At 43.0% G+C, this 16,738-nt stretch overlaps 1 protein-coding gene across 1 annotated transcript; it reads right to left on the bottom strand.

Annotated features, from left to right (window-relative positions):
- Positions 1-1,906: 1,906 nt before the first annotated feature.
- Positions 1,907-15,875, bottom strand: LOC108669836. The gene is made up of 10 exons (XM_018157260.2): positions 15,858-15,875; positions 11,183-13,043; positions 10,634-10,753; positions 10,180-10,390; positions 7,048-7,220; positions 5,250-5,398; positions 3,823-4,018; positions 3,045-3,170; positions 2,643-2,693; positions 1,907-2,156 (listed from the first exon to the last, which is right to left on the bottom strand). Exons 2-10 carry the CDS (start codon positions 13,027-13,029, stop codon positions 1,907-1,909), a joined length of 3,123 nt encoding a protein of 1,040 aa, XP_018012749.2. The 5' UTR covers positions 13,030-13,043; positions 15,858-15,875.
- Between the last annotated feature and the right edge of the window lie 863 nt (positions 15,876-16,738).

The following is a 16,738-nucleotide window of genomic DNA, read 5'->3' on the forward strand; positions in this document are numbered from 1 at the left end:
ACGGGTCTCGCTAGATCAGCACGCTTGTCGCTGGAGCAGCACGCGTCATCATCAATCACACTGCAGGAGCCGATCGGGCTATCACGGACGCCAACGCCAAAATATTATAAATAGATTAAAATTATTTAAAATTTCATTATAACGGAAATAATTTGGTAATTGTATATGAAAAAAAATGTAGGAAAATATTGACTTAAATGATTACAAAATAATAATAGTTTTTTATTACGTGAAATTCCAAATCCAACGTGCCACCCGCAAGTATCAATGATACTCCTAACAACGACACTGACATTCCCGCTGGTAATACTGACTGAGGTGATCATATTTGCCCCGCAGGCCGCTGAGGTCCAGCGGAGCCTCGAGGCGGATGTGCAGCCTCGCTGAGGCCGCGACGGCCGCCAGAGCCGCGACGCCTGCAGCCGTCCTGATGCCGCCATCGAAACGCCTAACTCTGCACCTGCAGGAAGATCATAATATTCCTGAAGTGGGACCGAAGAAAACCTTAACTCTGCACCTGCAGGAAGTTCACAATATTCCTGAAGTGGGACCGAAGAACACCTTAACTCTGCACCTGCATGAAGTGCATAATATTCCTGAAGTTGGAACGAAGAAAACCTTAACTCTGCACCTGCAGGAAGGTCATAATATTCCTGAAGTTGGAACGAAGAAAACCTTAACTCTGCTCCTGCAGGAAGGTCATAATATTCCTGAAGTTGGACCGAAGAAAACCTTAACTCTGCACCTGCAGGAAGTTCATAATATTCCTGAAGTTGGACCGAAGAAAACCTTAACTCTGCACCTGCAGGAAGTTCATAATATTCCTGAAGTTGGACCGAAGAAAACCTTAACTCTGCACCTGCAGGAAGTTCATAATATTCCTGAAGTTGGACCGAAGAAAACCTTAACTCTGCACCTGCAGGAAGTTCATAATATTCCTGAAGTTGGACCGAAGAAAACCTTAACTCTGCACCTGCAGGAAGTTCATAATATTCCTGAAGTTGGACCGAAGAAAACCTTAACTCTGCACCTGCAGGAAGTTCNAACACCACATGCATGACCATTGATAACATTAAACTCATCCAACACCACATGCATGACCATTGATAACATTAAACTCAATACATTTATCATGCAAGGCGGGAAGCGGAAGAGTTGACGCCTCACCTGCTGCCGACCAGCGGCTGAAGGAGGTCGTCGCAGGGCAGGAACACTGAGCCATGGGCTGGAAGATCTAGCCGCAAGTCCCCGCGGTGGTGCCGGGTAATCTGCTGCCACGCGGGTGTCCTCAGAACTTCCGGTGACGCCTGCACATCCACCAAGACGCCACCAGCATGAGGCAGCATCAGGGCAACCGCCTCCAGGTCACGGCCTGCAAGATACGCGCTTGTAAGATGTTGCGGTGTACTTTATTTAACTCGTTGACTACGAAGTGGTACATATGCGTACCACGAATGTATTTCTCCAGGACGTAGTGGTACATAATTCAGGTTGCCTTAAATGAGGCCAAATGCGAGAACAAAAAAGGCCAAAAAATGCCGAAAACTCTATGTATACTAATTTATTTGTAGGTTCCGCTATTAAAATTCCATTTATTTTCTTTTTGCAGTATTTAAAATTTAGTTAAGAAGTACCCCTATCATAAATTTTAGCTGGCCAACGCACTTGAGAAAAACTAAATCACGGAATTTGTCCAGAAAAAATGACCGTCTGGCAACCCTGTTTAAAAACAGTACAAAAAATGAAATAATAGTACAGGATGAAGCAATCGTAGTCAACGTGTTAATGCCTGCTACCTGACCAAATAGTTTTTTATTAAATAACAGTCAGCTGACTCACATCTAAAATTCCTCTGACTAAGGTCTGACTTTTCGTATGATGAATTACGTTCATTTAACAGGTTCGTTTAATTGCACAAACAAGCGCGCATCTCACCGCACGTTATTGTGAACTGCCCGTCCTCCGCCCTGGTCGTCTGCGCGGCTGTGATGGCGAGCCTCGCCTCGTGGGGGCGGCACAGCAGCGCCTCCCGCCAGTCCTGCGCTGAGGCGCCCGCTTCCTGCATGATGCGCTGCACTTCAGTCCACTGCGCCTCGAAGTCCTCAGCGTTGATGGACTGCAGTTGCGTGAGGACTTGGCCTACGGCCTTCACACTCCTGTGAGAGGAGGAGACTTGATGCAGTCCGCTCAACTCTGATGAGCTTGGCAAGACTTGCATTGCCTATCCAAGATTTGCCTAGGTATCCAAAAAATGTTTATGTTTTACAATATAAATCATAAACATTTTTGGATACCTGTTTCAAGTTGTGTAATATATTGTTATTTATGACATTTATTTATACATTATTTATCTATTTCTCCAATTACATATATTCATCGTTATGGGGCGCTGGTAGCCACTGCAGGACACGCTACGGGGATATCTAAAAGCTGTGCGATGGCAGCCGCCATTTTGTCAGGACCGGATGACCTACACAATCTTCAAGGTCATTCACCAACGTTAATGTCATCCCTATTACTCACAAGACGACCAGGGGTTGACCCACGTAGATCACCCAGAGAACCCTAAGCACCCCAGGTCACTCCCCAAGTGCAGAGTAAATCACCCAAGTCACTCACCCAGCCAAGCCAGCCCCACTCACCCGTCGGGGTCACGGAGGACGTCCGTCACGTGAAGCTCAACCAAGCCGCGGCTGCCGGGAATTAACGGGCCAAGTTTGTATTAATTCAAGGCTGGTTTAGTGGCACTTATTATTCGTCAACAACTGATTCATGATTGTTAATTAGGTGAGTAAATTAGTGATGATATTAACTGAATAAATGATATCAGACGGACATAATTGAACACGAGCTGATGTTTTGAACATAAATAATCAGCAATAGACTGAAAAGCTAATAATTCGTTAATTTCGGTATTAATACTTGAAATATTTTATGTATTACTGATACATGAAATGTAGATACGTGTGTAAAGGCACAGTAGATACGTGTGTCCGTATCTATTGAGACTCACGGCACGTGTGTCTGTATCTACTGAGACTCACGGATCTCTTGTGTATCGCGTGTTGCCGGCAGCGCCACTCCGGACGCCTTCTCGCTGCAGTTCCTCCAGCAGTTGCCGCAGCTCATCCTCTCCCATCTCGGAGCGGAACAGCCATATGCTCTCCAGTCTGCACACGGACCAACAGATGAGCATCCACTGATCCCGGCTAACATGTACCTGGATATACGGACCTGCCGTGCTTCCCGTGTCTCTAGCGTGTAACAAACGTGTGGAACACAATCAAATTTTTCATATATAAGCAGTTAGGCATCATTGAAAAATCTATTGGCTAGTAACACAGCTGAAATAGACAGAATAGAAACTGAGGAAGGAAAAATCAAATAGAAGACAAGGCAACGGTAAATCTGCGCGGGCTTATGAATCTACTTTTTTACGATCCCAATCAAGAGTAACAAACAGCGGGTTGTGGAGAAGCTTTTATTTGGAAATAAACATGATTTAAAATTCACTTGGCGTATTGATAACACTAGTGTTAAAAACATGGGTAGCGGAATTTAAAATTTAAACGTTGCTGTTGGACACGGGACGATATGATTCATTCGATGGAACGTTTCTAATCAAGATTTGGAAAATTATTCTGATTTATTATTTCTTATCATATTCTAATTAATTTGCTATTGGGTGAATTATTTACTTAATGCTATTATGTGAATTAAAAAATGTTTGTCGTTTATTATTTCTTATCAATTTCTAATTAAATTGCGATTTAGTGATCACAAAACTGAATGCTTCCTCCTCTATCACAGGAAGTAAATAACCTTTTGGTGTGTGGGGCGACTTTGTTGATGGCCCGGGCGGTGGCCTCGCAGCTGCCGGGCCCGGCGCCCCACACCACCAGGTGCGGCGGTGGCAGGGCTGGCAGACGCACGTCAGCTCGGGGGCTGGGCGGGCTCTCGACTCCAGCGTCGTGCCCCTCCTGGCACCAGGCGGCATCCAGCGGCCAAATGTTCACGACTGCGAGTCAAACAACGACCAATATTACGCGTGGGAACTGCTGTGCCATCACTGCCAATTCACCAGCCATCACTGTATGGCTGCCAGCCATAACTGCAAGGCAACTAGCCATAACTGTATGACTGGCAGCCATAACTGCATGGCTAACAGCCATAACTGCAAGACAACCAGCCATAACTGCATGGCTGCCTGACATAACTGCATGGCTGCCAGACATAACTGTATGGCTTCCAGCCTAAGCCGCGTGGAACCTAGCCATAAATGCATGGCCAATGGCCATAACTGCGTGGGTTGCCAGCCATAACTGCATGGCAACCAGCCATAACTTCATGGCAACCAGCCATAACGGCATGACTAACAGCCATAACTGCAAGACAACCAGCCATGACTGCAAGACAACCAGCCATAACTTCATGGCTGACAGTTATAACTGCAACACAATCAGCCATAACTGCATGGCTGCCAGCCATAACTGCAGGGCTGCCAGCATAACTGCATGGCTGCCAGCCATGCCTGCATGACTGCCAGCCATAACTGTATGGTAACCAGCCATAACTGCATTGCTACCAGCCATAACTGCAGTGCTACCAGCAATAACTGCATGGCATGTCAGCCATAACTGTCATGCAGCCTTCAATGCATGGCTGAGAGCCTACACTACATGGCTGCCAGCACTCAATGTATTGCTGTCATTCGTTAATCAGCCCAGCTGCTTGGCCTGCCAACTGTTACTAACTCATATCCAGCATGGTTGCAAAGAATGGCTTCAAAAACACACCCAGCCTAATTATCAATAATCATACCGAATGTTTATAAGTCATGGGAGCCCCGTTTGGTTTACATGGCCTGTTGGTCGCACATGTTCTATCCATGATCGAGGAGCAGATGTGGCCCGTGGGGCACACGGGCTCTACCCGTGAGGAACACGTGAGGCGGTCACGTGGCCAGTGAGGCGTTGACAAATTTTCATTTGTGCCTTTGTTTACCGTGCAGCACGCCTCTCCGGTGGCATCAAGTGCATTTGAGCCTTAAACTAGGAGACGGCTTATAACGCAAATTACGACTAACAAAATGCATGCAAATGTAACAAGCAAATTATCTAAACATGCGGGGACTAATGAAAACTAACTCAAAATTGTTAGAGTTATCCTTATAACGAGTTCGTTAGGCTAAATTTGTCCTGCTGCAACAGTTCTGGCAAGGCCGCATATCCCAAACCATCCGCCCTCACCTAGGCTCTTATATTTGCCGTGCAGGGCGTGCAGGCTGAGGGGGGCGGGGAGTGCGATGTGCAGCGCAGTTGTGGCCGTAGACACGGCCGCTACAGCGTCCACCCCAGCTGCGCTGCTGATGCCGCACTGCAGCTCAGTGAGCTGACACCTGAGACAGAATTGTTGGTGGTGTCTTGATGTCAGCGCCAGAGAAGCTGAATAAGCACTTATAGTTATTGCAAGTTAATTAGAAAGCCGGGCTGTGGGGTTGGAATGTTACATTAAAGAATTGACTCATTCAACTCATAACAATAAATAATTATCATAGGGTAAAATATGGCAAAGAATCTTCCTATCGTGATGCTTCCCGGCTTGGTGATTCCTAGCGTCGTGCTTCCCAGCGTCGTGCTTCCCAGCGTTGTGCTTCCTAGCGTGGTGCTTCCTAGCGTGGAGTTTCCCAGCGTGGTGTTTCCCAGCGTGGTGCTTCCTAGCGTGGTGCTTCTTAGCGTGATGCTTCTTAGCGTGGTGCTTCTTAGCGTGGTGCTTCTTAGCGTGGTGTGTCCTAGCTTGGTGCTTCGTAACGTCGTGCCAGGGTGAAGTGAAATGAACGCTCCAAGCGCTCTGAACGAAATGGACGCTCCAAACACTTCGAATGCTCTGAAATGCTCCGAGCCGTCTGAATGCCGCGAGCACCTGAACCACACTATTCTGCATGTTCATGATTAGCTTCTGCACGCTATATCCTGCCATGTATTCTGCTCTACATGTTCATGCTTAGCACCATTGTTGCTGTGCGCCATCATTGCAGTGCCCTATTGTTGCTGTGCGCCATCATTGCAGTGCGCCATTGTTGCTGTGCGCCATCATTGCAGTGCCCCATTGTTGCTGTGCGCCATCATTGCAGTGCCCATTGTTGCTGTGCGCCATCATTGCAGTGCCCCATTGTTGCTGTGCGCCATCATTGCAGTGCCCCATTGTTGCTGTGCACCATCATTGCAGTGCCCCATTGTTGCTGTGCACCATCATTGCAGTGCCCCATTGTTGCTGTGCACCATCATTGCAGTGCCCCATTGTTGCTGTGCGCCATCATTGCAGTGCCCTATTGTTGCTGTGCACCTTCATTCCTGTACATTTTTATTGCTCATTGCTGTGTATCACCTACCCCATGCTCATTGTTGTAATTGTCCTGATTTAGCTTTATTTACTAGAACTTTTGCAAGGATTTGCCTTTAAGTGTTCAATTAGCGTATCTTGTCCAATAAATAATTGTTTGTTATGCTTCCATTTCTTACTTGTTGTAAATCGGTGGCATTATTGGGTTAAGTTTCGAATCTAACTGGAGTCGTCCTCGCTTGAACCTCTCAGCCTCAAAAATGTTCAAATCTAGGCTTACGAGTAAAACCGACTTTAGTCAACACGTTGACTCCGAAGTGGTACATATGCGTACCACGAATTGTATTTCTCCAGGACGTAGTGGTACATAATTCAGGGTTGCCAAATGACCTAAAAACGGCCAAATCCGCAAACAAATATGGCCAAGAATGATATTGAACTAAATATATTCTAGAATATTTTTAAGTAAGTTTCGAAGTAAAAATTTCATTTTTGCGTTTTTTTTCATTTAATTAGGAAGTACCTCCATCATAAATTTTAGCGGGCCAACGCAATTGAAAAAATCTAAATCGCGGAATTTGTTCCAAAAAAGACCGTCTGGCAGCCCTATTTCAAAATAGTAAAAAATTAAATAATAGTACAAGATGAAGCAATCGGAGTCAACGAGTTAACTATGACCACTATAAGGAGGCAAATTTCGCTGACCTGGAGCCCTTGAGGCACTCCAGCAGGTCGTCGCAGGGCTCGGGGCTTGCCATCACTCCTGCTGGTCTGATGTCCAGCTTCAGTTGTCCCTTGTAACGCCGCGCCAGGTCAGACCAGCTGGTGCCTGCAGTGCGCAGCACCGCAGCTGGCATCACGATGTTGATGACTCGAGGCTGCCGATGTGGCAGCATTAGTGCAACTGCCATCACGTCTCCAGCTGCGGACGAAGGATGAGGATACTTGTTGCCTGATGTGGCGTGAGCTTGGGTAGAGCGATAGAAGGATGATAGGTGAAGAGGTATGTTGAGTAACGTAGAGAGGTAGAGACAAAGATGATGAACAAAGAGCGAGTTGAATGGAGTCGATAAGTAAATAACGAAGTAAAAGATGGGAGTAGGTAAGTATAAAAGTATCGTTACGGTATGTGTAGGAAGCCCGCCATCCCCGTATAGAAAAATGGATGACAAATCAAGATTAATATAAAGAGAGGGACGAAGAGGACTGTGATAAGTACGGAAAGGGAAGCTATGTAAAGAGAAAGAGAGATTTGAAAGGAGAAAAGAGCGATTATATAGGGAGAGAAGAATGATATGAAGAGAGGAAAGATAAGTGGGGTGATGGGTTATTAGCTGAGGGATGATAAGTAGAAAGAGGGAAGATAGTATGAAAGTGGGATGATAGGCAGAGAGAGATGATGAGTATAGAGAGAGAAATGATATGTAGACAGTGGTAAGATTGTCAGAGAGTGTGGGATTCTACGTAGAGAGAGGGATGATAGGTAGATAGAGAGTGATGATTAGTAGTGTCGAATGATAGAGAGGGGGCGTGGGTGAACGCTATTCTCTTCGTGCAGCCTTGTTGACCGCGCACCAGGACGGTACCTAAAATTAATGTATTATGTTTTATGTAGTGTGTGTAAAAATATGCATTGTAATTCTGGCATTGTCTATATGTTACTAAGTTGTTTTCGTAAAGTGATTTCTAAACATTTTCAATTTGGAATTTAATTTACGTTGTTTGTTTTGTTGTTAATGGTGACTCTGTTTTGCTGTATAATATTTTTTAGTCGGTAAACAAAGAGACCTTTTTAGCAACACAGGGCGCATTAGCTCATTTTAGGTTACTGAATAACGACATGTAAAAATATCGTGCTGCATCAATGCAGCATTGCGACTCATTCAACTTTCTTCAATGCCCACCGCATTATATTGTATGAAGTATAGTTAGACGGACACTGCCAGCCAGTATACTATTAGTAAATATTACTGCCATTATTACTAAATATTAATACTACTATTACTATTACTAAATATTACTGATCGGCATTGGAAGGCATGACAAAGTATATATCTGGTAGCAGAGGTGGAGTGTTTGGTGTGAAGCAGGGGCGCTGAATGTGAATAGAGTTTAAAAGCGTGATATGAATGTAAAGGAAACTGTGAAGAACCTGATGGCACTTGGAACATTTGAGTGAGAAAGAGAATAGAGTGGATGGGATGGAGGAGACTCTGGTTGAGGGCAGGGAGAAAATGGAGCGTAAGTGTTATTTACTGGCGATGGAAAAACAAATTGATAAATACATGAACAAATAAATTTCATTGATAGTAATATTATTGAAACAACCATGATATCTGTAATTTTGGTCATCTTTTATGGACCAAATTACCAAATTCTCTCTTTTATGAAATATTTACATACGGTTCTCTGTTATAATTTCTTTACAATTAGCTCCTAGGCTGTCTTCTGAAAATACACCTCTTTCCAATTAATATACATATTCTTCCATTTCTAATTAATATGTTCGCACCTTTCTCACTATTATATTAATTAGCTGCATTTTGATTAACAAATGCGCATGTGTCTAATTAATATATTTATTCACAGCTTTCTAATTAATAAATACGCCCGTTTCTAATTAACATTTTTATTTGCCTCTTTCTAACTAATAAAAACGCCCCTTTCTAATTAATATATTTAATCGCCCCTGTCTAATTAATTAATGCGCCCCTTTCTAATTAGTATATTTATTCACCCCTTTTTAATTAATAAAAAACCCCCTTTCTAATTAATAAATACAACCCTTTCAAATTAGTATATTTATTCGCCCAGTCCTCATTAATATATACGACCCTTTCTAATTTAAATACGCCTCTTTCTAATTAGTAAATTTATGCAAGTCTTTCTAATTAATAAATATGCCCAATCGCATGCTTTCTACGTACAGGTGGTATTGTAATCGCAAATAGCAAGCATTCCAATTGAGACCAACAATTCCATTCACAAATAATGTACTGTAAAGTATTATATGGAGCACCTGATGCAACAATCCGAGATATGGGCTCTGGCACAGTTGTTACAAAACATATCTTTTCTTCATTTAAGATGCTGCTTCATCTACCACATCCAACTGTTACCATCTATAACGCTTTGGAACTTGGAAAATCTATAAAGGAGAATCTTGAACTCATTCATTCAATAAGAAATTCGAGTCTCCAAGCATATTTGATTATTTCAATATGTCTATGTTTTCAGATTGATTGAATGTAATTATGTATATTCTATAGATTAGGATAACGCTTGAAAATTAATTAAAAAAATATACCTCATTAAAAAAACTTACTAAAGAAACTTTACGTGATGACTAAAAATAACACTGATTGCATGATTTTCATAAGTCCTTGTGTTTTTTAAATGGTCTATAATTCAAAATAACATTTTATAGCCGCTTTTTCCGTAATGTGTGCAGTGTACACAATATATTGCTTATTGCACATGCTGATGATTGTAATGTAATCTATGCCATGAAAGCCAGTGTATGCGTCATAATCTATGCCACGGGTGCCAGTGTATGCAGCATAATCTATGCCATGGGTGCCAGTGTATGCGTCATAATCTATGCCATGGGTGCCAGTGTATGCGTCATAATCTATGCCATGGGTGCCAGTGTCTGCATCATAATCTATGCCATAGGTGCCAGTGTACGCATAATAATCTATGCCATGGGTGCCAGTGTATGCATCATAATCTATGCCACGGGTGCCAGTGTATGCATCATAATCTATGCCATGGGTGCCAGTGTATGCATCATAATCTATGCCATGGGTGCCAGTGTACGCATAATAATCTATGCACCCACACGTCAGTCTCTTTGATCGTGACCTCGGCCGCGTGCTTCGCCAGCGCGGTGACTTCAGGGCTCCTCAGCAGCACCGCCTGCCAGTCGCCGCCCCTGGTGACGCCGGCGGCAGTGAGGGCGTCCCTCAGTTGGGGCCAGCGCTTCTGGAACTGCCGGGGGCTGCTGCTGCTCAGGTCCTGCAGGACGTACTGCAGCACTTCCAGGAAGCTGGAATAGTGTAAATGAAAACATAAAATTTGAATCACAAAGCAAACTTGAATCGAAGTCAATAACTTCCGGACTGCAAAATATCTAACATGATATATGACAACTGTCACAAACCCTCAAAATGCTAATCCTGTTAAGAAAGCAAATTTGCTCGGTCCGGAATAGGGAATTATAATTTCACGTATTACTGAAAAATTTTATTGCCAGCTTCACATACGTAATTGCGACGTAGTCAACACTCACCGTTCGGGGAGGCACCGCTCGACAGACCCTGGTTCGGTTCCATCGCTGCCCGAGGAGTCATCCAATGGTCGCTGTTTTGTTCGAAAGACAGAGAAGAGCCGTCGCCTGATTGATGTGTACCTGCTCACCACTTATTCATTAGTATTTATATTACTAATACAATAATTAGTTTTATAGAAGTATCATATTAGTATTAGCCTTATATCATTATTATATTAGTTCACCATTATAGTCAGTATTAATTTAACCAACATGAGGCAAATCAAATAACTTTTATCGTAAAAAAAGAACGGAATACTGAAAAAATTGTAAAGCAAGTAATTACTTTACTTTTACCTCAGTTACTTATCAAAATATTTCTCTAGTAATTATCTCTGTTATGAAATTGCGACTATTGGACAATGCCATATTATTGACACATATTTCAACTTGATGCCTAACATCAGGATGCGCAGGACACCAATAAATGTTCCGTAATTGAAAGAACAAATTCTTTGACTTTGTTAGTCATTATTATGCTATAAACAATCCTTGAAAATGTAGACTTACCATGGGTTTACTACGGGCGGTAAGCCCAAAATAACCCGGAGAGGTTCGTTGGTACTCATCATGCACTTTTTAACGTAAGTTGCTGCTGCCCGTTCCTGGATGCTCTTATGTCCGAAGGAGTAGGTCGTTTTATCGCTACACGACAGCGATTTCTTGGTACTGAACATGACGGAGAGCAGCACGTCGGACTTTAGGCCCTTGTGGCCACAGTGGGATGTTATTTCTGAGTGACATGATTCTTTCACTGGCAGGAACTCGTCTTCATAGAAGCTGATCTTGTCGCTCGCAAGAAACTCCACAGCGAACTTGCCAATAATCACAAACAGCTTGTGAATAAGAACGTCAATATCGGGGACATCATAGTCGCTAAGCTTCTCTTCAAAGATGATCTTATACAGATTCAATGTGTCTCCTGACACGTCGCTTGCACTTTTCCAATTATTTATAGTTTGTGGAGAGCGCAGGTATATAGCGCAGTAGTGCAGCAGAGTCATTGGTGTGACGAAAAGCGCTCTGATGTGTGGGTCCAGCCTGGAGAATCGTTCGGACATCGCTCCAGCTGCCGCAGGGACTGTGCTTAGTCTTTGTTCATACTTTTTGATGAACTTTACCTGCTCATCTAACTGAGTGAGAGGCGAAATCACGTAAAATGAGTAATGACAATTATTTTTGGCAAGTAATTGGTTCAATTTTCCGACAGCGGTAGGACGGCTGGTGATGAGAATGCGGGAATTAGGGTCCCAGGTTTTCTTTAACAGCTCACGCAGAACTGCAATGGACTCCTCGTTGTGCTCATCGAATGCGTCGACCAGGAACAGCACACGGAGACGTGACAGCGCTTGGAGGGTTCCTTTTTCTCCAAGGTCCATGCATACTCGACCAAAAAGTCCCACAAAGACTTCATGTAATGTTTTTGAAGTCCTATCCCGGCACTCGATGTGAACAAGAATGTCAAAATCTTCCAGAAAATGTGATTTGGATTTCGGCAACTCAATGAACTGCAAGATTATGTTCTTGAGTAAGGTCGTCTTACCAGCTCCTACGTCACCTAGAACAATTACGATTTTATCACTTGCATCGAAAACACATTGGTACTTGAAAGTGTTAGTTTCCTCGTCTTGTAGTGTCATTTCAGGTGCATGAAACACATCTGACCGGTCCACGCAGCCGGCGTCGAAAGGGAGATCTTCCTCGACGAGGTCCTGGAAACGAAGCCTTGCACATTCTTTCCCCTCGACTAGTAAACGGTGAATGTGGTAAGCCAGCTTCTTCCCGGCTGAAGTCGGCCCACTTTTTATCTCGACCTGCAGATCATTTTCAATTAATTTTGTTTCACTATCAGGAAGTTTATAAAACTCTCCACTCTTTTGAATCAACTCCTTCATATTTTTTTCCATCTCATCAATTTTCTTAGGTTCCTTCATCGATTTTTCGTTGTGCATCATATCATTTCTAACGTCCTTGACAGCTTTTAACTTGTCCATGAATTCCGCCGGGTCCCTCGTAAACCTCGAATCATTTTTCTTTACTTCGAAAATCATCTGGAAGAGTTTGAACAGCGTAGTCATATCCATGCCATCAGAAGTGGTGTCTGTTTCAAATGAGCTTGCCATGGATTTGTTTCCGCTCATTTTTTTCCATTCTGTTTGACTGAAAGGTTTTCTCTGAAGTCTCTCCAAATATTTTTTATAAGTTTCTGAGGGATTTTTGTCTCCACATTCGAGAGAGAGAATTTTCCCAACGTATTTGGGGCAAAGTTCCATGATGCTGTAGTAGTTTTGGTAAAGGGTCTCCATATCCTGGAAGTCGTCTTTTTTTGTGGTAGTTGCAGTTGCCGAAGATGCCATCTTGCAAACTGTCTCTGCCCATAAAGAAAAATCGAATAAATGTAAAAAAGTTACAGCCGCTGTGAGTTTCTTGGACTTTATCAATAGAAATAGTCGTGACTGCCGCTGTGTGTCCGCGGTGTGAATCATTGCGACTTATGTTGAGCGTATCTTGCGGTCCGCTTACGGAAATCATCGATTTATATTCGTTCATTTCAGTACAATCAAAAAGAATACATTAACATCACGAAGTTCAAAATTGTTGGAAAATTGTCTTACAATTATTTATGTTGTTGGTCTAACGCTTTTATTCGCTCACTTAATCCCAAACTACGAACTTAAAATAATTTTTTAGCCTGCCACCCGAATTCTCTGTACACGTGCCCCGACCATGCAATTCTTGCGACAAAATGACCACATTTTATTAACACTCATTTCAACCTTGGTATATACGCGTGTTCCAGTTGTGCCAAATTTGTGTATTCAGAGAAATGAGCGAAACTATGTCCAAATATCGATGCAAATTTTGCCTTTTAGTGTGTCATCTTGACCCAGTTTGGCCTGTAAAAAAGAAGTACGTATCAGTTCTACGTGCGGAAAGTGTGTCGCTATTTGGACAATATGACTCATTAATTTTTCTGAGTAGACATAGGTGAATCAAGCGAACGATTATGCATAGCAAAGCAAGGGCATCAGCAGAATCTAATTCCCTGAGTATCCATGCGAATGGTATTCACGAGCCAACCCCACGCTGCCCCTGAGTATCCATGCGAATGGTATTCACGAGCCAACCCCACGCTGCCCCTGAGTATCGACACCAATCGTTATACTGAGAGAAATGAGTGGGTCAGTACGACCCTATAAGATGAGTCAAGCGTCTGTCCAAATAGGGAAGCAGTTTTTTGACTAACTTGCGCTGGTGCGGGTCATTCTGGCCTATTACTGGCTTTAATTAAAATTCCCGACTTGACCCACTTGTGTCGTCAAATTGCACCATCCAGGAAATACTGCAACTGCATTCCTCCATAAATAAATTTTCCTGACACAAGGATTCATTTAATTCTACAGAAAACAGTTGGAGGACCTGAACACAAAGCTACTGTAGATGAGCCGACACATAGACGTGCAAAAAATTACCAGGTGACGCTGTTGGGGTCATTGGGACACACCTACTGAGCCCACCGGTCGGGCGAAAGTGGGTGAATGTTAGCGTGGGCCATCCTGGCGCCGTTTCGGCACGCTTCTTTCATCATTTCGTAATCAATAATTATGGAATTAAATACACAGTTTTAGATGTTCAGTGCGCTGTGGCGAAGATATTTTTGAAATTACATACTCCCGTGTATAATTAAAACGATAAAACGAGTGGAACCTTATTTAACCTAACTTAACCCAACCTAACCAACCTAAATGAAAACGGGCGTGGACGCATACGTGTATTCTTTTCGTGTTTTCGTAACTTCCGCACGAATTAGAACATTAAACTCTGAACTGATGCTACGTTTGTGTGCGTAGAGAAAGGCCGCTCTTTTGACACTTGACAGCTGATATTCGAGCTGTAATTTGTGATAAGATAACACGGAGCTGGAACGGAACGCTTAAATTTCAATTTCCTGTGCTCTCTCTTATTATCTTTCGCTGAAAAAAATACTACAGCAAAATATTTCGATGTGGGTCAATTTTTCTGCCTGCCATGGCCACCAACTTTATAATGAGTGCAAAGCTTGACACTCATTATAAAGAACACTGAGAACCTAGGAACCGTGCGTGGTAGCGCTTACGTGAATGTTGATTAAATTTGCGAAATATATTCTTAGATTGAAATGAAGTTCAGATCTCTAACTATAGAATGCTTAAGTTTCGTCCAAATTTGAACTCAGAACTTTGCAATAGATGCATAAATGTGTTGATATCACTTGACGGCAGAGACCCCAAAAGGAATCGCGTCAAGGTAACACGGCGCGTTATGCAGGGCTTGGAGTTGGGACGCTGTGGTTCATGGCATGACCGCCGTTGGCGTTGATAAAAATACCGAAAATAAAGCGATAAGAGGTGATCATCATATTTCCATCCAATTCTTGAAAAAATCTTTCATATAATACAAGGATTATCAATGCACAACCATCTCTGAATAGTAATAATCCAGCAGAAATATAGCCTTAGTATAAGTCAAAGCTAACAAAAGACACCGATGACTTAGGCTACAGATGAGGCAGCGGCACACGCCACTGGTGAAACATTGCTGGAAGGAAAATTTTACAGAAAGATCGGACATCGGTGCGTTACAAGAGTGGCATAGAGCGGAAATGCAGTCGATGTGGAGTAAATACTGTTACGTCACTAATTCGCGTCTTACTGTAGTAGATTATAGCTCGTCCAGTTCTTCCTTTGTCGGTGTACCCTCAAATGCTCCAGCGATGGCGTCCCCGCAGATTGCAACCAGTCCGTCCTCCAACTATAAACTCGTTCTGTGCACTGCATATTCTAATAATGATCAGTTGGGGCGCAACTGAGTCCCACCAATGGTTATTATACTAACACTGCCCTGAGTTTAAATTATAATTATTGATGTAAAATGTCATTCTAACTGCTTATCATCAATGATGATCACTTGCATTATAATAAGTGAACAAACTTTAAGTACGCCAATGCTGCTTAGTCCACCAAATAGAACAGCGGCTCAAAAATTTGGTGCGTGGTCCACAGTTTTCGGGAACTACGTGTTGTATTTGTTCAAAGTTAACCATGCCTACATCACTTATAAACCCACTGGTTCCCAAAGAACTACGGCTACATAAGGCTACATGGCTACGCCCCGTCAAAGGCATTATTGAAGATGAGGTACTTACCTGGCCGTTGGTGCAGCTCAGGAGTTGTCGGTGTACAAACAGAAGCAACAGCAGACGTGTGCATTGACTGACACTACTAACCAGCTTTTATAATAACAAAACAGTTAACCACAACACGGTACCTGCAAACTTAAGCTGTGGTAGGAATCAGTTTGAAGTGGTCACAAAAAGTGCCTAAAACATTTGTGTGAGTTCAAGGCGTCAACCAACAAAACGCGACAATTGCTCACACTTATTCGCATGCGTAATGGAATTGCACTTCATCCAAGTTTTTCAGCTCACATCCACCAGAGTTTACACCACCAACGCTATACAGTATCTTATGGCGAGCAGCAGAAAAACTAGCTCGTGTTGCTAACTAGCCACCAGCGCCACACGTAATTCAAAGTCCCTCTGCTTTGCAGTTCGAAATTGTAGCGTTCTTTTCTGACAAATTCGAGCCAACAATGATGATCTACAGTGGAGTGAGTGTTAAGGGCGAGTTGGATACTTTCTTCGTTTTGTGTAGAATTTCTGTCGATAGCCCATAAATGATTTCACCACTGAACTTCAGTCCAGCGAACTTAGGCGGAATCGGGTGGCCTAACCGACAATTTTCTAATTATTTCGTTTTTTCTTGAGCTTTAAAAATTGTGGCTTACACACATTCCCTAAATGAACCGATGCAACCGATGAAAGATTTGAAGATTAATATAAAAAGGCTCGAAAAATGATTTGTTTGGAGTCATATACGTGAAATTTCAAATCTCAAAGCTGCACCAAAAGATGCGTAGTTGCAGGTGCTGACACTCGTTACCTTGCTCTGCCTGATCTTGCACTGCCATCGGTGCTCCACCTATCATTTTCGCCTATAGCCACCAATAATCGCCGATGCGCCACCA

This window comes from Hyalella azteca, unplaced genomic scaffold (genome assembly GCF_000764305.2).
Source record: "Hyalella azteca isolate HAZT.00-mixed unplaced genomic scaffold, Hazt_2.0.2 contig1708, whole genome shotgun sequence".
NCBI lineage: Eukaryota > Metazoa > Arthropoda > Malacostraca > Amphipoda > Hyalellidae > Hyalella > Hyalella azteca.

What these genes read in the sequence shown, in the direction of transcription:
- LOC108669836 (XM_018157260.2), bottom strand. Translation starts at nt 13,029, where the DNA reads ATGGCATCTTCGGCAACTGCAACTACCACAAAAAAAGACGACTTCCAG. An exon ending in TCAAAGAGACTGACGTGTGG is followed by an intron (nt 7,221 to 10,179) that starts GTGCATAGATTA and finishes CCACATCGGCAG; the next exon opens with CCTCGAGTCATCAACATCGT. An exon ending in GAGTGCCTCAAGGGCTCCAG is followed by an intron (nt 5,399 to 7,047) that starts GTCAGCGAAATT and finishes ATTCTGTCTCAG; the next exon opens with GTGTCAGCTCACTGAGCTGC.